The 25703-nt window shown below is 37.6% G+C and overlaps 1 protein-coding gene and 1 long non-coding RNA gene across 4 annotated transcripts; one reads left to right on the top strand and one right to left on the bottom strand.

The window, feature by feature from the left end:
• Nucleotides 1–6174: 6174 nt before the first annotated feature.
• Nucleotides 6175–8155, top strand: LOC110921985. 2 transcript variants are annotated; one of them, XM_022166307.2, is made up of 2 exons: nucleotides 6175–6563; nucleotides 7869–8155. In XM_022166307.2, the coding sequence occupies exons 1-2, from the start codon at nucleotides 6283–6285 to the stop codon at nucleotides 7936–7938; spliced, it is 351 nt and encodes a 116-aa protein (XP_022021999.1). In that variant the 5' UTR covers nucleotides 6175–6282; the 3' UTR covers nucleotides 7939–8155. The 2 variants fall into 2 exon arrangements, with proteins under 2 accessions (XP_022021999.1, XP_022022000.1); XM_022166308.2 differs by having other exon boundaries at nucleotides 6178–6563; nucleotides 7881–8155.
• Nucleotides 8156–9650: 1495 nt separating this feature from the next.
• On the bottom strand, nucleotides 9651–12735 carry LOC110923105. 2 transcript variants are annotated; one of them, XR_002583744.2, is made up of 6 exons: nucleotides 12365–12732; nucleotides 11378–11901; nucleotides 10873–11178; nucleotides 10294–10387; nucleotides 10052–10211; nucleotides 9651–9971 (listed from the first exon to the last, which is right to left on the bottom strand). It is a non-coding gene; the product is annotated as an uncharacterized LOC110923105 (long non-coding RNA). The 2 variants fall into 2 exon arrangements; XR_002583743.2 differs by having other exon boundaries at nucleotides 10873–11901; nucleotides 12365–12735.
• Nucleotides 12736–25703: the final 12968 nt, after the last annotated feature.

Genomic DNA, 25703 nt, shown 5'->3' with positions numbered 1-25703 from the left:
TCATCCGTGTCAGAGTCTCCAGTATCACCCGTCTTCTTGATACGCACAAATCGGGGGTTCCCGCGTTTATCAAAGACTTTCATCATCCCTGGAGGAGGAGGATTATCATCCTCAGACGAAGAATTATCGCCATCAGAACCTCCTTCCTCTTCAGAAGACGAGCTGCTTTCATCAACTATCTTCCTCGGCTGATCTACTTTACCTTTACCCTTGTCAGTCGCAACAGTACCAGACTGACCAGCAACACCACCAGCACCACCAGCACTACCACCTGTTTCAACAACCACAGCACCACCATCACCACCAGTACCAGTACGAACATCAGGATCCACAGACATCTCCTGAACCTCTTCAGCAGCAACATTGACATCAACCTCAACACGTGCTGCAGCACTAGAACTGCCAGCAGACCTTCTTGTTGCTTTGATTCCATGTTTAGCTCCGAGCTGCGTATCAGCCAAAGCGATTAACTTTGGCTCTTCATTATCAGAATCGCTCGGTCTCGACGCCATTTGTTGTGCTGCGGTGCCTCGTAGTTAGGAATATCAAGATGACCAATAAGTTTCCTAATTGGGTCAGATTCCTTATAAGCGGCCATAGATTTGAAGATCAGCAGAGTTCGTTCGTTCATTGGATTCACAGGAAGAACATCTGCCTCGGCTTTAGCAAGATCAGGAATCTGATCATCTATCATCATCTGCAGAAACCTGGGATATAACCAGAACTTGGTGGATGTTCGCTGTGTTGCAGACGGAAGTGGCCTTCGAGCGTTTTCCTTTAGGTTGTCGAAGATATAGCGAGATATGTTAAACGGCTTGTTCAGAATCAACGCCGTAAACAATCCAGTCAAATCGATCGGTGACAAGTCATACCCAGAACGCTTGTTGCTCAGACAATGAATAAGAATATGCAGCAAGAACTTATACCGAAGTGGCATATACTTCTTGTTGATTTGATTAGCCAGAACATCGTCGCTGTACCGCAGCCTCATCAGTAACCCCCGTTGACATTGTAAATCTATAGAAGTAGGATCTTCCGGTTGATCTCCAAGCCGTAGACGTTCTCTGATAGTGTTTTCAGTAATAACCACAGTTTTTTCAGCAACAGTAGCCCTGATCACTTCCTTATTATCTACCGTTTCAATCCCAGCAGAACTCCAGAATGCCTTGATGTGCGACTGATAGGCAATGTATTGCGTTGTGATAGCATAATTGATGCGCGAGCGGTGAAGGTACTCCATGATGCCAGCAAACTCCGGACTGATACTGCCTTCCGGTTGTAAATATGCAGCCATATTATGTCTAGATTCAGACATAGCCTCAACTTCCGATTTCTCCTTCTTTGTTGGCTTTGCCCGCTCCTTTTTCACTTTTGGTGCCATTTCTGCACATCACATTGACACGTAATAAGAAAAAGGTCAAACAGTCAACATTGGAATTCCACACTTAGAAAATTTTCAATTTCTTGAAAAATTCTAAGTGTTGAACTCTTCGAAGGATCCAATTATCCATCGAAGGATTTAATCAAAGCACGAAAGATGGCAATCTGTTTGAAAGATGACAGATGGTTCGAAGGATGTCACTTTCCCCGAAGGATAACAACCATATCGAAAGATCATCTTTCGAAGAATCAAGAAATTTGAAAGATGTCTTGATCCTTCGAAGGTTGATCAAATCGAAGGATGATCCTTCGTGAAATCTAACATCTTTCGAGAATCACCTCGAAGGATGTTGTTCAGCACATCTATCGAGGTGATGAGTCATCATCATCCTTCGCTCCGGAACTGTTCAACGGCGAGTTTTTCCGGTGGGGTTCTAGTGTTTTCCGGTGATGTTTTCATGTGATTTCAAGTTGATTTTAAAGCAGATTTAAATGAGTTTTAGATCAGATAACATTACATCAAATCCATTTAACATATCAACATTCAAAACAAACCAAATCGGTCATTAATCCACCCCGGATGATAAACACAAATCAAAAACCCAAAACATGCTCTGTTTTACCCAAACCAAACATCTAGACACCAAGATTCACAACTTTTCATGTTTCATTTGAACAAACAATGATCAACAAACCTAACACTAATCATTTTCAATATATTTTCATATACAAACTCATTTTATACATGATTTCCCCAACCCAAAGTATGAACAGAAACCATGATCAAATGAGGTTTTTATACTGTGCTTGTTTGTGTTAATGTGTGTTCTGAAAAGCATGAACATCCTACCGTTGTTTGGTAAGAAAATCCTGATATAAACAAGTTATGAAAATTTTGACAGAGGTTCGATAAGATGAGAGGGTTTTGAGAGAAATTTTGAAACTGATAAGAACAAATGAAGAAGAAGATGCCTTATATACCCTGACCTCGAAAGTCCAACCGCCTCGAAGGACCCACAACCATTCGAAAGATATAAAGGTGTTTCGAAGGATGATCTTGGGCTCGAAGGATCCATATGTGGCTCGAAGGATCCAGATATTTGAAAGATCTGGATCGAAGGATACCAGATATTTTGGAATCCTTCGAAAGATATCTTTCGACCTAAACCATCTTTCAAAGGGTCTGGTCAACTCGAAGGATCAATTGGTCAAATCCTTCGTTGACCAAAACATCTTTCGACTGAAACAGTTGACTTTCATTGACTTTCTTGACCATCTGATCTTTCGAGGGCCATTGCTTCCTCGAAGGATCAGATTTCCCACCAACACTTTGGATTTTGGGAATTTCCAATTCACACACTTCAAATTTTGGAGGTTTTCAGAAGTGACCATTTTGAAAAGTTGTCCGTTATGAAGTTCTGCAAAGGTTAGTTTTATGAAGTATCTCGGCTTGTCAGATATCGGATCGAGCACCAACATCAGTTAATCAAAAATAATGTTAAATTGAAAATCTTTTTGGATTTTGTGGTTTGATAAAATAAAAGGCAACAATTTTAAAATCCTTTGAATGTTATCAAACGACATCACCGCTAATGTCGTGCTGATATGCACCAAACGACAAAAATTGTTTAAAAATAAAGCAGTAAATAGATATATACAAACACAACAATATTTTTGCGAGTTTCTGGCGAAGAGAATCATATCAGCTTGCGGTCTTTTGTCAAAAACACATTTCCTTTTAAAATTCTTTTACAGAGGTGGATAAGTATTCTACCACAATTACCGATATTGTTGTCCACTTAAACTCAGCGATCAAGTGTAATCATAATACAATGAGATACGTTTAAGGTATGATTTATACTTACCGACCGGTGTTCATCCACTCACGACACATTCCCGTATCAAGGTATGCACGAGAGTTCATCTTACTGGGGAGTATACCATTTATCATCCGTTTTTAACGTATATATATATACAATGTGAACAAGTCACTTATTTGAGTTTGAAAACAAGCCCTATGTGATAGAATCACTTATTGATGAGGAACTTGATTTTCGATGCATGAGGGCACAGGAGCAAGTCCGTGAACAGGTCAGTACTTCCGTACAGCAGAGAGACGAACTTGACTCCCGGATAGATGTGATATTTTATCACTTATTTAGTATGGACATGTGATTGTTTATCACTTATTGAGGTCGAATGTAGTATGAATTATGTACACGTATGTATGGTATCATGGAAGAACTTAGACTTTGTCTTTTATAGAAACAACCATGATACCCAGATGATAAACAGCATAAACCCCGAATATCTCAGAACCTCGGCAATCTATCAAACGAAATTTCGGTACCAAGACCATATGCCAATGAACGGTTCCCACGCGGTTTTCAGTCTGTTATGTTTATATCTCCTGCATACTTTAAAGTGATCGTGAGTCTACCGGTACATCATTAGTAGAGCTACTTATCATTTTCCTTTCCTTTTGATTTTTAGAAACATGTTTCAACCGACCTCTGATGTAATATCACTTTCTCTTATATTACCAAGAAACTCATTTTTGTTTTTCTATTGTTTTTGTGTTTTTCTGAATTTTCTCCCCCTTAAATGCAGCAAGTAAATAAATTAAAGACATATTTTGTATTTTTGTGGTTTTTCAATGTTTTTGTATTTTTCTTGAAACTTTTGGTATCAGAGCAAGTGCGGAATCCAAGAAAGTTTCTTGGTTTTTATGGACAAAAACTTTCTTGGTTTAGCACCCGTTCGATATCTTTCTTGGACAAAAACTTTCTTGGTTTAACACTCTAGCAAGTGCGGAATCCAAGCTAGAGTGCAAACCGTAGTTTAGATGAAAGCAAAGATTACAAAGAGAAAGAGTAGACAAGCAATATATCAAAGTTTTCTCTTGTATTTCAGTGGACACGGTTACAGCCCTTGACCAAACTGAAATGCTCTCTTACAAGACCTTGGGTTCACTCACAAATGCTCTCAATATCTTTCTAAGTGTCTACTGTGAAATGAACCCCAACATGGATATTTATATCCACAACAGATTACATGCACGAAGGATAAGCAGTTCTGGTCGAAGGATCATCTATCGACCAGAATGTCCATCGAAAGATATCGAAGGATCCATATGTACCTCGAAGGATGATATATCCTTCGAGGTCCATAAGTATCCAACGAAAGATCATCTTTCGAGGTCATCGAAGGATACAATCCATCCTTCGATGACATCCTTCGAAGCATACATAATAAACACAAAGTGTTGGCTGATTGACCAAGTCAAACCAGGAGGATGGTTGACTTGGTCAACTCACAACCAAACACATATACAATACACCAAAAGACGTAAAACACAACAGACAAAAGACATCGTTTTATACATTACAAAATACAGACAAAGTACAGACACAAGTGCACCAACAAAACGGTAGTGAAGCGGTACCAGGAACACCAAAAGTCGGTACCGAATTGGTACTTAAGATCTTTCGGTTCGGCAAATTTGGTACGGTACCTAGAACAATTTGCTCATCTCTGACCACGGGTTTCATACGAACAACATCGTTACTATACAACTTTTTTTGTTGATTTTCTTTCGGTTATCTTTAAGTGTTTTTTTCTACATTTATTTTTATTTTTGTCAGTAGTTCTGTTCGCAACACGCTCGTAATGATTTCAAAACACATGTAAACACTGACTAAATAAAAAAAGAAATTCGCCGCAACGCGGCAAAATTCTTTAAACCTAGTTTGAATAAAAAAGAACATTACTGACTAATGACACATCCCCTATCCGAGTAAATGAAGTCAAAAAAACAAATTACCTCGTATGGTTGTCGTACAACTGTACAAGACTAACGCCTTTGTCTTTGTTGATGTTATATCCGGCCTCTCGCAGAATCAATATTGTTCACTTTCCTCCCAACAGGTTACCCATCAAGGAACTCACGGATTTGCTTTCCTCCCAACAAGTTACCTATCTAAGAGGTCACTCATCCTAGTACTACTCCCATCTTAGCACGCTTAACTATGGAGTTTTCATGTGCTCCATAGCCAAGTAAGCCTAAAACGCTTGGTGATTTAAGAGGCAAAGCATTCCTTATGAACCAAGAATCTCTCCTTGTCATGGCCAATGTGAGATTTGTCTATGGTGTTACAATGATCCATGTTAATTTCGGTATCGGTGACGTTACCACCCCCCCCCTTCTTAGGGACTCATCATCCCCAATAAGGTTTGCCCCCATCATCCTGAACGACACAAGAGTGGTTTCTGATACTATTTGTAACATCCGGTCTCTCGCATCACCCATATTGTTCGCTTTGTCCATGACAGGTTGCCCATCCGGGAACTCATGGGTTTGTTTTTTGTTGCCTCGGTAGAGACTTCCTAGGAGTTCACCCATCCAAGTACTACTCCCACTCGAGCATTCTTAACTGCGGAGTTTTCATGTGCTCCGTATCCAACCAAGCACAAAACGCGTTGAAATCAAACTCCAACGGTCAAATCACCTTTCCCCTCAAGCAGCAACCATTCCCCGAATACTCTCCTCCTCACGCGGCATACAATGGTTGCGGCGGTGTTTGCCGAGCGGCAAAGGAGCTTGCCACACCCCTTAGCTTAACCAAGTCAAGCTTTGAGCCGTCTCGACTCATACACACCCCTTATTCTTCTCCACAAAAACTTTACAACATACAAGATATCATGTACAAGGTACAAGTACATAAACCATGCCTACCCTGTATCTAACAACTACATCTCTGGAAGAAGCAATTACAACAAATATAAATACCACAAACCATATCAACCAAGCTCCGCCCTCACACAACCACAATAATAATAATAATATCCAATCAGTCTCTCAGCTACGTATTGCAAATCCTAGAGAGGGATTGAATCGCATGTATGAAGCGGTTCTTCCCGGAGCTCACTTCATGCTTCACTGCTGCACCTGCGGTTCATACCATCGCCGACGAGGCCCCCAGCCGTCGTCGCCGCATGACGCAACCTAAATCCAGAAAAAACTGGCGCCCCGCGCTTGCAGCCATTGACGAAGACGCTTCGGTTCGTGAAGCGCGAAAGCAGAACGCTCAAACGCCCGCTGGGTTCAGATCGGAGAAGAAACCGTTGATTAGAAGCAAATTGGTGGGGAAAAATCGGTCGGATTCGTATGAGTCTGATCACCGGTAAGTTCCTTAGTTTTCGGTTTGTATGATTTACTTGGTATGGTTGTTGTTGATAAGCGTATTCAGTGGCGAAGCTTGAAAATAAAATTTCCACCGGGGGGTCGGAAGTCATCTGACCTAAAAATTCTATATAGTAAACTTTATTTTATAAAACCCGGGGGTCGAAAACGTATATACCTATAAAATTTTATACGAAACGTACATATATAATACTACTGAGCGAAAAGTTCAACGGGTCGGACACCCCCCTTGAAAGCTGCGCCTCTGAGCATATTGAAATATGTGGAGCCACTCGTGAGATCGGATGGCTAAAAACTCAAATTAAGTCCAATTTAAACAAACTCAAGCCGGAACACGAGATTTTACCGAGGCTCGTTTTAATAAACGAACTTGAGTTCAAGCTCGAGATATCAAATGAGCCTAAAGAACATTAGATTTTACTAAGGCTCATTTAATAAACGAACTTGAGGTCAAACTCGAGATATCAAGTGAGCCTAAAGAACACCAGATTTTACTAAGACTCATTTAATAAACGAACTCGAGTTCAAGCTTGAGATATCAAGTGAGCCTGGCTAAAGGAGCTTTTAAATTTATATAATTGTTATTTATTTAATACATCAAGTATATATTTATATGATAATTTATACGAAATTATAATCATTATTATTTTATAAAAAAAATAATTTTAGCTATAAATATACATGTAAATAATTATAAAAAAATGTAAATAATTTAAAAAATATATACATAAAATTATTATTATTATTATATAATTAATAAATAATAAACAAGTCGAACTTGAATTTGAAAAACTACTTACCAGCTCGAACCCGAGCTCTCTAAAAAGAGTAAATTGCCATTTTAGTCCCTGTGGTTTTGGCCATTTTGCCAGTTTAGTCCAAAGGTTTTATTTTTAATATCTGGATCCAAAAAGGTTTCATCGTTGTCATTTTGGTCCAACTGACTTAACGCCATCCATATCTGTTAAAGCTGCCAAAGGCATTTTTGTCAGATATGGATGGAGTTAAGTCAGTTGGAACAAAATGAAATGACAAAAATGCCCTTGGCAGCTTTAACAAATATGGATGGAGTTAAGTCAGTTGGACCAAAATGGCAACGATGAAACCTTTTTGGATCCAGATGTTAAAAATGAAACCTTTGTATTAAACAGGCAAAATGACCCAAACCACAGGGACTAAAATGGCAATTAACTCTTCTAAAAATAAACGAAAGTTTTGTTAGCCTTATGTTGATTATTGGTTTGAATATGATTTGTTTATAGTTGATGACGTTTGCTAATTTTAGATTTAACTGCAGGAAATCGAATCATGCATTAGCGCTTCCAGCTTTTTCACCAACACCGTTTGTGTTTTAATTTTCGTGATTAGTTATCGTCTTCTCCGTTCTAGTTATCCATCCCCACAATCTATGTATAATATGAAACAGTGAATAATTTTCCATTTCTGTAAATTTTAGTGGGAGGAAATGGAATCATGAAGCTTGTTAATAACTGGATTTTTAAAATTTGTGTTTATGTTATTTAGGTTGGTGAATTCAAGCCAACCAATGACATATTTGGTGTTTAATTTGTTCATGTTTATATTTATGTATATGGTTGATTCTGTTTAAATATTTATGTATATGGTTGATTTCGTTTAAGCTTAGACAAGTTTAAAAACTCGAGTTCAGTTTGAGAAAATACTCTAACCCGACACGTCAACTTGATTACTGTCTATCAACTAGTCAGTTTGTTTGATACATTTAAATGAATGGGATAAATAGGTTTGGGTAATATGATTTTAAGTGTGTGGTGGATTAGGGTTGAAGTTTTTGACAAGAAAAAAAATCTGAGTCGTGTTTGGGCTGGAAAGTTAAACTTGCCAACCCAACACGATTGACACTCTTGTTTGTATCATCGTCTGAAAGTGTACGTTAGCATCATTTGAAGATATACGTTGTCACTCGAATATCAGACAAATATATATCATATTGATGATGTCGCAATATGACATAACACTAGTACTCTCCGCCCCATGTAAACATGCTAACACCATAAGGTTAAATGTCATTGCCCTTTCGATTAAATAAATACATACAAAGATTAAAAAAAACAATTAAAACATCTATCTCAATGTAAATTGATAACAAATATATTTTTAACTTCAATATTAAAAATTAAAAAGTAAATAACATACCAATTTAAGAGAAGTATGACACCCAGAAGTATTGGAACTAAATGAAACAATAAAGACATCAAATGTAAGTAAAAAAGCAACCAAGGGCAAGCAAAAACAATATTGAAAATTTGGGAATTTATAAAGTGTAGGGATCTGAATATAACAAGTCTTAAGATCAAGGACTTGTTTTGTAAGGTTTGGTTAAAGAACCTTTAATAAATTTTAAGACGTGCAAATTTAGGGGTGCAAACGAGTCGAGTCGAGCCCGAGCTCGATCAGGCTCGAGCTCGAGCTCAATTAACTTATGAGAGCTCGGGCTAGCTCGGCTCGATTCGAGCTTAGTTTTCAAAGCTCGAGCTTGGCTCGTTCGTATTTTCTCAAGCTCGAGCTCGGCCCAGGCTCGACTCGTTTATTATCTATTAATTAATATATTAAATAAAAATAATATAAATAATAGACTTTTTAGACTCGCAAGCTAGGCTCGGGCTCGTTTCCGTAAATATCAAAATTAGCCCTAAAACGACTTGAAGTCCAAATATGAAGCTTCTTTTTTCCGTAAATATCAAAATTAGCCCTAAAAGCACAAAATTAAAATTTAGATTTCTTACATAAAGTGCATGTTGGGAATCTAGTTCATGAAGATTTTGGGTGTTTTATTTCAAGAAATAGACACACTTTGTTTGCTATTTATTTGTATTTTTTTAATCACTTGGGCCGCTTTGGATTATAAATCAGTTGAATGTTTATGAGAAACTAGTTATTTACCCGCCGCGCGTTACGGCGGCGTAAAGCCTTTTTTAGGTAACTAAAAAGAGACGGTTAAGCACATAGCGCCAAATATGTAAACCCACACGCATGAACCAAAGTCGAACGATGTGTATTTGATATTCAGCCTAGTCAGTACCAAAAGTACAGACGAATTAAAATATTTGTTTTATAAAGTATTCCGCCTAGTTAGTACCAAAAATAAAAAAAAATAACAATAACTGTTGTACAAAGTCTTCTTATCTACCTTTCTATCTAAATCATACATCATGATCTTTGAGCCTCCCAAAGCAAGAATGGCAAATGAGATTACAACAGCAAGAACACATTCACAAATAAATATAACTTGTTGAGATAATATGCAATTAACATTTTTCTTTGACCCAAATATCATGAACATTAGTCTTGACCACTAATCCGAGGCTCCCAGTCATCATTGAAAGCATCCTAATAGTCTTCAAAAACCCTAGACGAAAGAGATCTTTTAATAAAAATGAGAAAAAAAATCGTGATCGAGAGTGACAAAAAAGTATGCATGCTCGCAACCTTTTACTCGGCTAAGGTATCACCTGATACCGAACTCGACCCTTGACTTTTTTATCACTTCCACACCAGAGGCCCCATCCAATATGTTTTGGGTTTCCAAAGCTCAACAATTTTTATCTATCAATCCATACACGAATAGTCATCCCAATGATTCCCATCCCTATAACCGATATTCATGCCATTAACTATATAAACTGCAATCAGAACCATAACTATTCAAACATTCAAAGTGATGTTCTTACCTCTTATGTCTATCTGTAAGTCATCCACTGCAAATCACCAGCTCCAATAGTCACTTTATGCCCCTCAAAGTCTTCATGTGCCACAGCTCCCTCCCTGTAGTTGACCACAATTATCATTAATCCATTTTTTTAAAACCTTTATAACCCACTAATGCTTCCTCCCTGTAGTTGACCACAATTATCATTAATCCATTTTTTTCAAACCTTTATAACCCACTAATTCCATATCATCAACAGCCTCATCACCTAGATTATCATCAACTACCAACTATTATCATTTTAAAATGAAAATTTTAAAATGGAGATATAACCTTCTAAAGTCAAACACTATATAAAATCCAATTTACCGCTAACAAAAATGAGAAAATATTTCGAGACCAAAACACATTCAAAATCACCACATTAACCTTTCATCGCCATCTAAATATACTACAACCACAATGTCATCCCGTGGCTGCTGAGATATCCTCAATCAATGGGAAAACCGTGAAACCTACTTTTGAGGAAAATAATTAAAACAATGTTGTTGTTGAACATGGTCTATGAAATGGGGATTGTGGTGGAACATATTTGACTTACCTAACCCATCGATGGTGGCCTGAGAGACACCGATCTAAACAGATCTTAGACATTCAAGTGTTGAATGGTTCATCGGAGCTTCACCGGAACCGATTCAAGATTAACGAATTATGCTGAAAAAGTATCAAATATTCTTCTCTTGCCAGAACCGGAGCTTGCAACGTCAACCACAGTCGCCACCGGCGTTGTGTTTGCGGCGGAACCCTAAACGACGCCGCCGTTTCTCTTCCCTGCCCTAGTGGAAAGTCTCTAGCTCCTTCATAAACGCCGCTTGCTCCTCCTTCATCCCTGGCTCGTCTTCAACAACTAAATTAGGTCCACGATACAGATTACACATCATATTTTATTTGAATAGTAATGAGCTTTAATTAGAAAGTTAATTACACATCATATCCCTAAAACTTGAAAAGCTTTTAAAAAGCAAATAAAAAAGCGACCAATCTCACAATTAATATATATTAAAAAGTTATCAATGAAATTCGAAGAAATCCCCAAATATGTGTACCTGGTGTAAGTCGGTGCAAAGTGGCAATTGGGTGGCCAGAGGTACCACTACACTACTGTTCAATTTTGTACAATCTTTTATTGCACAGGTTCACTTTTGTACAATCTAATATTGCACAACTACTACCATATTCACTGCACTTAACCGACATATATAAAAACTGAAATGATACCTTGAAGATGTTATGTATACATTCATGTCAAACATTCAATAGATAACCTATGAATTAACAAAATAATATTAAAAAAATCATAGGCATTTGATCAAACACCTTAAAGCCAAGGTTAAAAGTAATTTATGAAATACTTTTTGGTGAAAAGTAAAAAATAATAATTTTTTTTTGGAAAACCCCTAAAGCCAAGGTTACGACAACCATATGCATAACCATTTTTTCTTTGGAAAACCCCCAAAGCCCACCCCGCGTTGCGGCGGGGCGTAAAACGGTGTCAAATAGTACTAATGTCACACAACCGTGATCGACCACCAACACTGACTCGACCTAGGATCTGCATGTTGCGACGAACCTGTCAAACATGAAAAAATAGAGGTAAAAACGTTGAACCACACATGCACGTTGCGCCGTTTTAACTTGCAAAATTTGAAAACAAACATAAAAACTTGAACCACACTCGTACGTTGCGTCGTATTAACTCGAAAAATTTAGAACTATACGTAACGAAACGTAAAAACGTTAAACCAAAGACGAAAAGTATAATTGACAAAAGTTGTGAAGTTAAATTGCAAATAATGAAAAGTTTTGAGTTAAAGTTAGAAAAACAAATTTTGTAGGGTTAAAATTGCAAAAGGTAAAAACCTTTGGGTTAAAACTAAAAAAGCAAGTTTTTTTTTTTTTTTTTAAAAATCCCCAAAGCACAAGTTACAAGTGTTTATGCATGAAAAAGTTACTTATTTATATATGGAATAATTCAACACCAAAATGTTCACAGGTTAAAAAAAATAGCGAACATGCAAGAGAATAGGGTTTACCGGAAACTTGCCAGAACTTAGTCCGAACCCTAGCAGCTTGACTGTCATCACTGTCGGAGCTATGGCAGCCATCGATCTAACATCCCTCGTCGCTCTCTACTCGTGTACAGTCACAAACCCGGCTCGCCGGCGGATCCCAGTCACAAACCCTGCTCGCCGCCGTGGATCCGCCACAGCTCCGCCGCGCGCCGCCGTGGCCGACCCCATCACCTTTGACGCCGCATTCTCTCTTTCTTACACAGAGTCTTTATTTACTAGACAAGACATCTGTTCCCTTTGTATACAGACACGTAGTAACTCTTTGGTATGAAATCCCTAAAAAGCCCTTTGTTAATGTTTCTTACATCCGTTTATTAATATATAGGATAATTTGTGAAAATTAGTGTTTGGTGTGAGAATATTGGTTTTAGTAAAAGAAATATATTCTCAGTTCTCACTTGCATGTTGGATTAAATTATTTCATAGTATTGTCATTTTGTATATTTGTTGTTTGATGCATAACTAGAGTTAAAACTATTCCAACACTTCACGGCGAGTAGCGATTTTTCCGTACGATGCGACGACAGTGATTCAGTCGGTGTCGTTTTAGTTCGTTATGTCTATAACTGAATATACTAATTTTGATTCGTTTTATATTTTGTAGGTCAAAATTCATGTTACGGTTATGTGGTAATTAAGTTCTAATCTTGTCATTAAAAAGGAATTTTTTTGGTTTAAAAGTCTTTAAATTAATTTTAGAAAAAGGATGGATTTCTTGTTAGCTTTGTATTCGTATGACAGGAAGAAAAAATTAAGCTTAAAAAAAAAAGGGAAATTGGCCTGTAATAATCCCACCTAGACCTTATTGGCCATTAATAATCCCACCTCAGAATATTCCCCCCACCAGTCTCACATTTCACCTATTTTTCCTACAATGGTCTCCCGTTAAAAAAACTTAACGGAGTTAAGCTTTTTTCCAAATTACAAACATATTTTTTAGGGCTTTTGATTAGAACGACGATACGAGTCAATTGATGTAAAACTTGCCTCGAAACGGTGCTCCAAACGATGAAAACGGCGCTTCAATTCGGGTGTTTAAATTTCCAATTAACCAAAATCAAGTCACTTGGAGCACCATTTCGAAGTAAGTTTTACATCAATGGACTCGTATCATCATTCTGATCAAAAGCCCTAAAAATCTGTTTGTAATTTGGAAAAAAACTTAACTCTGTTAAGTTTTTTTAACGGGGGACCATTGTAGGAAAAATAGGTGAAAGGTGGGACTGGTTTGGGGGAATATTCTGAGGTGGAATTATTAATGGCCAATAAGGTCTACATGAGATTATTACAGGTCAATTCCCAAAAAAAAAAATTGAGGTAATATGTTGGGATGGGCGATAATGACAATGAAATTGAGATTTGTGTTAAATGGGCTAATACTGGGCTGAATTGAATTAAATGGGCTTGGGCATTGGTGGAATATAGAAAAGGATGGCTGTAAAATAAGATGTGTCTATTGTTGTAATTTGTGTCCTTGTGGTATAGGGACGGAGTCATCTTGAGTCCTCGGAAGAATTTTTGGATGTCTGAATCTTCGACTTTTAAAAGCGCTACTTTTTGAGTCCTTAAAGTCAATTTTATTAACTTTTTCAGTTAAAAACTAACAAAGATGAGGTCAAACCGTCATTTTACAAAATCTTAACACCTTTAATAATTACACACCGTCACAAATCCTTATCCATTCACCTTGAATCACCACCATTTCACCTACCACTCTCCCTTCTCCTTCACACCTTCCTGTGACCTTATCGCACCACACCACACCACCACACAACTGCGTTCCATCGCACCACCAAAGCCAAACCAAACTCCGGCGAACCAAACCCAAAACCGATATGTTGATCAATCACCAAACTCAAACTCGGTCCACTGGCCTACAAACCCATCACCATACAATCAAATTCAAACCCAACCCGATCCACCACCGAACAACGAATCCACCCAAACCCAGTCGATCTCTCACCCGTCTCCCGTCGGTCAAGACCCAACCAAACCCCCAAACCCAGTCGATCCACCATCGTACAGCTCCACCTCCACTGTACAACACCACCTCCACCCTACGTCCACCGTCAAGCACCACAACCTATCGCAACCATGCCATTCAAAGCTTAGGAAACAATGGATAACAACCATCTGGAAGGTCATCATCATCATCATACTCAGTACATCCCACCAATAGCAAAGCTAAGGTAGGGTCTGAGGAGGGTAGATGTAGACAGCCTTACCTCTACCCCGTAGGAATAGAGATGCTGCTTCCAGTGAGACCCCCAATCATTTGGAAGGTATTGAACTTAATTACTGTTATCTTAGTAAATATCCATTGATTAGTGTTACGTTTGATGAGTAGTGTAATTAGTCTGGTTATTGGAGCTATTTTGGTTAATACTCGTTTATTAGCGGGAATATTTTGAACAATTTAACCTAATACATCTTATTTGAACATTTGTAGCCGGGATTAGGGTGGCGGGTACCCTGAACCACCCGCTTGTGCATGGTCAGGTGTTCTGATGTTTTGGAACTTAAAGTTGGATTGGACGTACATGTACGAACCCCATCCCCATCTAAACAATTGTTAATGTTATGACTTATGACTTATGATATGTATGTGTTGTATGTGTTAGTGTTAGTGTAATGACTTTTGGTAGGTGTTTTTCTGGATTAACGTTAATGTTATAAAATGTTTATATAATATAACTTTATAAATGTTAATATATGTTTCGTATTCGCAAACTACGCATTTTAGATACAATTTATATACTTTATAAAACCATAGGTGCGGATTTTGCTATGCATTAAATACGATAGGGACGCAAAATGAAAGTATTTTATTTGAATTTGGCGGGTAAACTAACTGATACGCTCAGGGACTCAAGGATTAATAGGTTTGAAACCATAAGATATTACCATGTGATTATTAACTCCCCTTAATCAATGAATAACAGATTTTGCTGGCACAACCTTTGTCAGTTGACTTTATTCTATACAGGCCGTATAACCTTATACGACCCGTATACACCATGTGAGAATAAGATATTACCATGTGTGATTTTAAACTCCCCTTAATCAAAGCATATTATATCTATTACATTTTGGACTTTTATGTATAGTAAATATATAATATTTTAAAGATCGAAATTACAAGTATGTCTTTGGTTGTGAAATTTGGGCCAAATCAATTTACGATTTTGTCCCGCTTTAAAATTACGATTTTGCCATCAGTTTAAAATTACATTTTTAACTCCAGTTCAAAATAAATTTATGCTTTTACCCCCAGTGGAAAATTACAATTTTGCCCTCGGCTCAAAACCACGATTTTGCTCTGCTTAAATTTACAGTTTCGCCATTAGTTTTGGATATATTTCAAAAAAATAAAACCCGTAGGGCGACGTTTTAATTATGTTTGTAACAAGGTTTGACGTATTTTTATGGTTATATAAATTTAGTTTGATATTCTTTTGTTTTACATGACCTGACCCGAACCGACCCGACCTGATACGAACCGAACTTTTTATTTATATACCTAGAGGCCTAAAATTTTTAAAAATGTTTCGCACCCCCATGAAAAATTCCTGGGCCCGCCACTGTTTTTCACCCACATTCACAACTCAACCTAAACTAATATTTTATTAAATAAAAATGATTTATAGTTATTGTTTATAAAGAAAAGACAAAAAAAAAACAATTAAATATTAATATAAGTGGTTGCAAACTTGAGTTGTGTGTACACAACCTGGTTGTGAGATATTATGAGTTATTAAATTAAAAAATTGCTTTTTTTTTTGTCTCATTATCCACGTGGCAACCATTTGTGGAGTTTGGTCACCACAATGAATAGTCTAAGGGCTCTAATCGAGCTCGAATTTAAATGAGCCAACATAGCATGACTTAATTATTTTTACGAGCTAAAAAGTCAAGCTTGAGCTCGGCTTGTAAAAACTTCAAGCCAGCTCAAGCCCAATCGAGTCGGCTTGTTAATTTTTTTTAATAAGGGTTAAGGGGCACCCTTAATGAACCAAAATGCAACCAAAACATCAAGTGACACCTCATTTCAACTAAAACTATCAAAACTTATCCAAAATCAACTAAGGCGGTGTGCTATGCTACTATCCCTCCAAGATGAACCCGATTCCAATTTTCAAACTTTTCTAGCTAGCTTTTCCTTCGGTATCAAGCTCAGCTCAAGTTCAGCATCTCAAAATCCCATTCAAAACCATTTGTGGTGTTATTCCATTTTGTACCAAATGAATCAAGACCCTATCTCGAGGATGCCCCTTATACCTTGACAAAGTAACAATGTTTGGGTAAACTTGTTTAAAAAACTTATTAATATATTAGAAAGTCTACAAAACTATTTATCCCATTAGCTTAAGTTAGAAAATTATAAGGCACTAAAAATGAATATCGGTTTAAGTTAACTCGAGCACCCTCTGAGACTCTTTAGTTAACTAACCAATGGACCTTACGGAAACTGTTTAAAATCTAAATGATTGAAAGTCCAAGTTGCATTTAAAAGAAAGTTGTAGGATCTAAAGTGTGTGACTTTATGAGCAAGAAAAAAATATATATATAAATTACCAAACATATACTATTATACCAACCTTTATTTCTGACACTTGAATTTTAAACTTAACAGATAAAAAACTTATAAACATTGCAAATTTAAATCTTCAAAGGGTGTCACACTTGTCACCTATTTAGTCTCTTAAATAGGTTGAAATACAATTTCAACTGGATTTTTTGTGCTTGTAACTTTTTTGAAGGTTATCTGCCTAAGGCCATGTGTAGTCATAAAGCCCTTTTAGGGGCGTTATGCGACATGTGGCGCGCCACGTGTGCGGGTGGGCGTTATGGGGCGTTATGCATTTAAGCCCGTAGTCATAAAGCCCCTACCCATCAATACCTAATTATTAATTTTCGTTTTTATTAAATAATTATAAAAACATTAACCTTTTTTTGATTGGTCCAAGCTTAATAACCTTCCTCCCTCACGCCGCGAACATATTCGCGCCTCCCCCAAAATTCTGAAACATGGCGCCTAGGGGGGTGGTGTTCCGGGCGTTTTTTGGGCGCCATGCTTGGCCAAAGCGCCCCATTACACAAGGGCTAAGGCAAACACATTTTATCTGATTTTTGATAGTTAGCTTGGTATTGGTACGTCCCGTAAAATTTCTGATATCAATTTCTCATTAAAACTAAAAAATTTGAATGGGTTAAACGAGTTTTAAGAACACTATTAATATCAATCATGTTTGCTTCAATGTTTTGTAATCTTCCTGTGTAATCTTCCTTTGGTCTAGCTTCTTGCTAGCTTGTTTTGTTTAATAAAATCAGCCGTTCAAAAAAAAATATCAATCATGTTTTTTTTAATAAAAGATGATCCAATTGTAATATGATAACCTCAAGAAGATGAATTCAAGTATCCGGTGGAGATCTAATCAAAACCATAAAACCAAATGTGAAATGTCCATAGTGCCCTTTGATTTGCCTGACTTTGTGTTTTCCCTCCATCTTGCAAGAGCGCCAAAATGACCCGCCAACTGGTGTTTTTGGCTCAACACCAAGGGCAATATTTTAATTCAAAGTTCCAATGGGGGCACTAACGTAATTAATGTCACATTGCTAGTCAATTATTTTATTTATTAAATAAAAGAATGTTGAATATATCTTCCTTAATATAAAACAAGAAGGTTACAGCCGTGCATCGTGGCGGGACGACCCGATTTTTATCCGATATAGCAATTGAAAGAGAAAACTTACAAAATAAAGTTATGGAAAGTACAAAAGTATGTTGACACGTGTTTTACATTGACCGGAAAACTCGATTACAAAAGTACTTAGAAAGTTAAAGGGTTGTAAATGTCAATGCTAAAAGTTGAGAAAATACAAAAAAAATTATGTCGAAATGTAAGTCAACTTAAGTTTATATCGACACATAAATAAAAATAAAGACGTAAAAGTCGATTAAAAAATATTTTGAAAGTTAAGATGCTGTAAGAGTCAATATTGAAAATTAAAGGTTAAAAGTAAAAAAAAAAAAAGCAAAAAGACAAAAAAAAAAAAAAAAAAGAAAGAAAAAAAAATCACCGACTACAAAAGTATTTAGAAAGTTAAAGGGTTGTCAGTGTGAATACTGAAAGTTGAGAAAACACAAAAAAAAAAATTATGTCGAAACGTAAATCAACTTAAGTTTATATCAACACGTAAATAATAATAAAGACGTAAAACTCTGTAAAAAAGTATTTAGAAAGTTAAGGGGTCGTAAGAGTTAATACTGAAAGTTAAAGGTTAAAAGTAAAAAAAAAAAAAAAAAACAAAAACACAAAGTCAAAGATCAAAAAAAAAAAAAAAATTTAATGTAGCACTATTCATCCATATATTTCAAATTAATACGAATATCCAAATTTTCAATATCCTTGAAATTACATTTATATGTTTTAAAAACTTTTGTGTTTATGGAAATATACTTTTGACTATAACAGAAATAGCCAACAAACCCTCATCAATCATTCTGGATCTTAAAATTTTGAGTTATACAGTTAAAACAAACAAAATTTTGAGTTATACAATCAAAACAAATGATTATAGATAAATCGATCTGATTTCGGTTCTGTGTAACAATCCTGTGATTGTGTGGTTGGATTCTTCTCCAACTGTGTGATACGAGCATTGTTAGCAGGATTTTTGGGTCTGATCGTATTTAGATTTCTGTGAGCGAGGTTCCGTGGTTTTCCTTGGCCAAGTCCAGTCTTTGATTGCTTAGTAGGTCTGTAATTGATCGCAGGTATCTTGATAGTTCAGATAGATCGATACGAATCCTATTAACCTCTTAAAATACTGCATGTTTGGTCAAATGGAAAGAGAGGAGGGAGAGATTGAAAACTCTGGTGAGAATATGAATCAACACGGTAAGCATCAAGGTGAAGAACAAGAGAAGGAGAAGGCAATAACTTTCTATATCACAAACATACACCCTCACATCTCCAATGGCGAGTTATGGACTGAATGTAGAAATTACGGCCAAATCGTAGACGCTTACATAGCGAAGAAACTGGATAAAAGGGACAGCGATTCTGTTTCCTGAGATTTGTGAAGATTACAGACGCCGACAAGATGGTAAAGGCCTTAAAACCAAATAAGTTTCTATGGTTGGAGAATCAGAGCAAATGTGGCAAGTTTTATGAAGATTGTGAAAAACAAGAAGGCCAACAAAGGAAAGAGATGGATGGAAAAGTCTGAGTTACAAGCAAACAACAAGAACATTAGGCCGGTGGCAAAAGAAAGCACATTCTTGAAAAAAGGGGTAACCTGGGCAGGGGTGGTGGCTGGAAAAAAGATTCAACAGGAGGAAGAAAGATGGCTTACCTTTGCGAATGAGTCAAAGGCCTACGTAAACTGGAGAGGGAAATCAGTGTTGGGAGAACTTCAAATGCTGGAACAAATTAGAGAAGTTAAAACGATAAGGAAGCAGTTAGGCCTTAGGGATTACCAAGTGAGATACGTTGGGGGTTTGAATGTGTTAATAGTTTTTGATACAGAGGTAGACATGGAGAACTCGATGGCAAAAGATGAAGAAGTTTGGGAATATTGGTTCAGTAGTTGAAAAAAATGGAACAGGGAGTATATCCCGTTTCAAAAAGTAGCATGGCTTAGAATTAGGGGCGTCCCAATGCAATTATGGATTGATGGGGTGTTTAACTGTATTGGTGAAAAGTTCGGAAAAGTTGTAAGACCATCAGGTGTAGTCGAAAAAGATCTCAGCTTCAACTATGATATGGTCGGCGTCTTGGTAAATCATGGTGCTATGATAAATGAGAAAATCACAATAAGATGGAAGCATCTCCTGTATGAAGTATGGGTAACAGGGTCTAATCAATTCCAGGATCCGAATTTTGTAACAGAATTAGATACGAATGCGGAACAAACACCAGTAAAACCTACTCCACTGACCCACTCCGATGAAGAACATTCGACGATGAAGATGAATACTAGTAACGAGGAAGAGAAACGGCCGGAACCGGAAAAGAACCAGCCGATAACTGATGTGGGTAACGATGCAGCAAGCGAAGGAAGATGAAACGTCGACAACAAGGAAAACAAGGCGCCAGAGAAGTCAAATGAAGAGTCACCGCTGAAGGAGACGAATTACGAGGTAAATGCTTTAAATTCGGAATTAAATGTGGGCGGTGGCGAGTCACAAGGGGCAAACTTGCCTAACTCAGAAAAGGAGAAATTGCAAAGTAATAATAGGCCTAATGGTCAAGCAGGGAGTGAGTTAAGTGGGCCAAGAATAAAAGTCCATAAAAAAGAAAGAGAAGCAACCTCGCTGAAGCCCGTTACGCAAGTTTGAAACCCAATGCAGATATTGGTAAAGGTAAAATAGCAGACCTTGATATCGAGTTGTCCGATGAATCAAGGTTAAGACCCAAAAGGAGAAATCTGAGTAAAAGGGGCAGGGTGAATAGGAGGAGAAACAAGATAAGGATAAGACTATTAGAGGAAGATATTGAAGATCTGGAGTAAACTGGAGGTGGCTTGGATGACGATTTAGAATCTGACTGGGAAGAAAGTTCAAATCCAGAAGAGGCGCAAATAGGTACAGAGATACCAGAAACACAGGTCACGAGTGTACAGAACGATAACAACGAGGCGGAGGTTGACAGTGAAGCAAGGGCCACAACGAAGTTTGGAGCAAAAATAGGGATCGATCTATCAAGAGTAGAGGGTTTGGTAAAGGCAGTTGTTTTAGAAATCAGGTGGATGTAGGGTTACAATGAATTTTGGTTCCCTAAATATCAAAGGTGCAGGAGGGGCTGTGAAAGCGGTAGGGGTAAGAGGCCTTCTTTCGAAATTCAATTTATCATTATTAGCTTTACAGGAGACTCAGTTCAGGAATTTACCCGAAAGCAAGATTAGAAAATTTTGGGATAACTCGGAGGTTGAATTCTCAAAGGTGGATGCGGACGGTAGATCTGGAGGTTAATTATCATTGTGGAACCCAGGTATGTTTAAGAAAGAGTTGTAAATAAAAAATCAAAACTTTCTACTAGTAAAGGGTCGAGTCACTGGGGATGATGATGATTTGGTTATTGTAAATGTGTATGGCTCTACGGTATTAGCTAATAGGAGGAGAATGTGGGATGAACTGTTGTCTATAAAAAAACACAATAACTGGGAATTGGATAATGTTAGGTGACTTCAACGAAGTCAGAATACCAGAAGATAGATTTAATTCAGTTTTTGACGCAAATGGAGCTATGTGTTTTAACAACTTTATCAGCAATGGAGGTTTTCAGGAATATAATATGGGGGTATGAAATACACATTCTTATCAGGAGATGGTGCAAGTCTGAGTAAGCTAGATCGAGTACTGGTATGTGGAAATTTTATGGTGAAGTGGCCAAACGCAACTTTATAGGCATTAAACAGGGAGATTTCAGATCACAACCCAATTATTTTAACGACGGTTAACAACAGCTTTGGGCCATCTCCGTTTAGACTATTTAATAGTTGGTTTACACTAAACGGGTTTGATGATGCGGTGAGAAAAGGTTTGGAAAAAACATGTGATTTAAGATTCAGTGATGAAGTGTTGGCTGTGAAATTAAAGGCAGTAAGAGACGAACTAAAAGCTTCGTGAAAACGGAAAAAAGAAGAAGATGAAAAAGAACTGATAGTAGCGCAAAACAAATTGAAAATCCTGGATGGGCAGGCTGAAAACAGAGTACTAACAGAGTCAGAATTGATATCCTGGCAGGATTGCAAGAAAATAATAAGAGAATGGCGTAATGTTTAGGCCATGGATATGCAACAGAAGGCAGGATCACGTTGGGTGGGATTAGGCGACGAAAACACAAGTTACTTCCATGCAATTGTGTATAGTCATGTGGCCAGGAACAGGATTAGCGGCTTATGGATAGAAGGAGTTTGGGTAACGGATCCAAACGTCATAAAGGATCAATTTATGAAGACATTCCAAACAAAATTCAAAGAACCGGTGAGTGTTAGACCTAGAATTAGCCCAGAAGGTTTCAAACGGTTGAGCACAGATCAAGCTACAAGCCTCGTGTCACCATTCACTACGGAGGAAGTTCGTAAGGCATCTGGGAGTGTGGTGTAAATAAGGCCCCTGACCCCGATGGAAGTACGTTCAACCTGATAAAGACATATTGGGAAGAGGTAAAGGAGCCAATAACGCAGGCTATGTCACAGTTCTTTACACATGGATCAATCCATCATACTTGCGGAGCTTCGTTCATTGCAATCATCCCAAAGGTAACGGACCCTATGACTTTTTCAGATTTTAGGTCGATATCATTAATCGATGTGGTAAATAAAATTATATCTAAAGTATTAGCAAATAGAACGAAGCGGGTTATAAAAAGTATGGTATCTAATGTCCAGTCGGCCTTTGTGTCAGAAAGAAAGATAGTCGATGGCCCTTTGGTAATTAATGAAGTAGTGGGGTGGGCAAAAAAGACAAAACGTAGGATTTTTGTGTTCAAAGAAGATATCGAGAAAGCTTATGATACACTAAATTGGAAATTTTTAATCTCTATACTAACACATATGGGGTTTCCACCAAAATGGAGGAATTGGGTAATGGGTATCCTGTTTGCGGGAAGAGGTCTAGTATTAGTGAATGGGTCCCCAACAGGAGAGTTCCAATATAATTATGTGGGTAATAAACCCTTAAAAGAGCTCTAAGGGATTTCTAAAATATGCTACATTGGGTCAGAACTGAAAGTCAAAGCAAAAGTCTACTTTTGCGACTTTCGGTTCCGAACCGAGCTTAAACAGAAAATTGTCGGGTTGAACATGTTTAGACATGTTCTTATATTAATTGCCAAGTTATATGATTGATAAAACAGGTTTCATGGCTTCTACATTGTTAATTATGTGTTTGTTTGAAAATTAGCTTTCTGTTGACTTTTTGTAATCAAGTTTGACCCGACAATTGACCTAGTTAGAGTGGGAATCAGAGGGTGCCCTTTTAAGGGTTTATTACCCACATAATTACCAACTCATAGCTACTTTCAATTCGAGAATTGACTGGACCATTAGTGATTAATCACTAAGTCAAACCTTAATTACGACGGTTTGACTTTTTGGTCTTTAAGCTAATTAAAAGGACAAAGCAGGGATTAAAACTCTTACTTAAGGTCCTTGCTATCTTTTCTACACTTCTCAATCTTCTCCTAAGGCCAGCTACCTCCAGAGATGAGTGCTTGAGTTGTTGCAAGTGAATGAGCACTTGAACAATTGAACTTATGGCCTTTATATAGGATTTCTAGAGCTCCAAGATCATTCCATGTGTACCTAGGAGGTAATTCAGATGATCCCAAGTGTCCCTAGGCCAATATAAACCATCAAACAAGCCCCTAGAATCGAAAACCAGGCTTTAAAGTCGGTGTAACCTGTTAATACAGACATCTGCCATGTTTTTGGCATCTGGGCGTTTTTACGCGGCCCGCGTAAGACTTAAGGAAGTCTTACGCGGCCGGTATGAATGCTGGCTCCGGTCAACAAGTTTCAAACTTTGCACTTTTGGTCCCTGGTCCTTCCAAACTTGATTTTTAGCTTGTTTTATTGCACTTTTAAGGACTCTAAGTCATAAACCAACATTGATAAGTCCCCGGTTATTTATATGATCACCGAAAAGTCTTAAATTTCAACGTTGACGCTTTTAACCCCTCAATTACGAATGTTAGCATATCTTTCTCATACGTTATCGGAACCTTGTGAAATTTTTATCACTTATTCTAGTGAGCATACTTAATCGTTACAAAGCTTCGGGTTCGCTAAAAGGTCACTCAGAGGTATAAATTAAACATGTTAACACTTTTAACCCTTGCGGTTTGTAAACTTTCACTTTCTTTCACAAATGGCTTTGTATGATTCATAATTCATTCATTTAAGGGTATAAACATCGTGTAGGGTCGTTGAAAGGTATAATTATCTAATGTTGACACTTTGAATCCTTTTACACACATACTTTCTTTTTTGTCAACTTCAGTCCCTTTAAATTAATTCTTTACACGTTTAAAGTCCATGACACGTGTCTTCATTATATTGGACATGAATTTACGAGGTGTTACATCCTCACCCCCTTAAAAGAAATCTCGACCTCGAGATTTACTGAAATAAATGAGGGTACTTTTCTTTCATTATGGACTCTACCTCCCACGTATACTCGGGACCTCTACAGGCATCCCATTTAACTTTCGCAATTGGTACGTGCTTCTTTCGAAGCTTCTTAACCTGTCGATCCTCAATCGACAAAGGCTTTTTCTACAAACTTTAAGCTCTTATCTATGTGCACATCCGTATGTGGTATGACTAGTGATTCATCAGCTAGACATTTCTTCAGATTGCAGATGTGGAATACATTATGAATACCACTGAGCTCTTCAGGCAGGTTTAACTTGTAAGCCACTGTTCCGACACATTCGATGATCTAGAATGGTCCTATATATCGTGAGCTTAACTTGCCTTTCTTGCCAAATCGCATTACCCGTTTCCAGGGTGATACCTTAAGTAACACTTTATCACCAACCTCGAACTTTAGAGGTTTACGCCTTTTATCTGCGTAACTTTTCTGCCGATCCCTGGCAGCTTTGAGATGATCTCGTATCTGTACAATCTTATATGTCGTCTCTAGGACTATATCAGGTCCTGTGAGTTGGACATCTCCAACTTCTGCCCAACAAATGGGCGTTCTGCACTTTCTTCCATATAAAGCTTCAAATGGTGCAGCTTGGATACTAGAGTGATAGCTATTATTGTACGAAAACTCGATCAGTGGAAGATGATCATCCCAACTTCCACCTAAATCAATAACACAAGCCCTTAACATATCTTCCAACATTTGAATTGTTCGCTCGCTTTGACCATGCGTCTGAGGATGATATGCAGTGCTGAAATTCAATCGAGTGCCTAGGGATTGCTGAAAACTTTTCCAAAAGTGCGATGTATACCTTGTATCCCTATCAGAAATGATAGATATTGGCACCCCGTGGAGAGATACAATCTCATCCACGTATAGCTGAGCTAACTTATCTGAGCTATGTGTTTCCTTAATAGGTAGGAAGTGGGCTGACTTAGTCAGTCTATCCACTATCACCCAAATAGTATCATTTCCTTGCTTTGTCTTTGGTAACTTGGTGATAAAATCCATAGTCACCATTTCCCACTTCCAGGTGGGAAGTTCAGGCTGTTGCAGCAATCCTGATGGCTTCTGGTGTTCTGCCTTAACTTGAGCACATGTCAGACACTTGGCCACATAAGTGGTTATAGACTTCTT

Source organism: Helianthus annuus, chromosome 17, assembly GCF_002127325.2.
Source record: "Helianthus annuus cultivar XRQ/B chromosome 17, HanXRQr2.0-SUNRISE, whole genome shotgun sequence".
Classification (NCBI taxonomy): domain Eukaryota; kingdom Viridiplantae; phylum Streptophyta; class Magnoliopsida; order Asterales; family Asteraceae; genus Helianthus; species Helianthus annuus.
This window is presented reverse-complemented; position numbering and strand designations above follow the sequence as displayed.

Excerpts from the sequence above, each read along its gene's own strand:
- LOC110921985 (XM_022166307.2), top strand. The coding sequence starts at position 6,283 with ATGAAGCGGTTCTTCCCGGAGCTCACTTCATGCTTCACTGCTGCACCT. Across the intron at positions 6,564-7,868 it reads TCGTATGAGTCTGATCACCG|ATTTAACTGCAGGAAATCGA; the intron begins GTAAGTTCCTTA and ends TGCTAATTTTAG.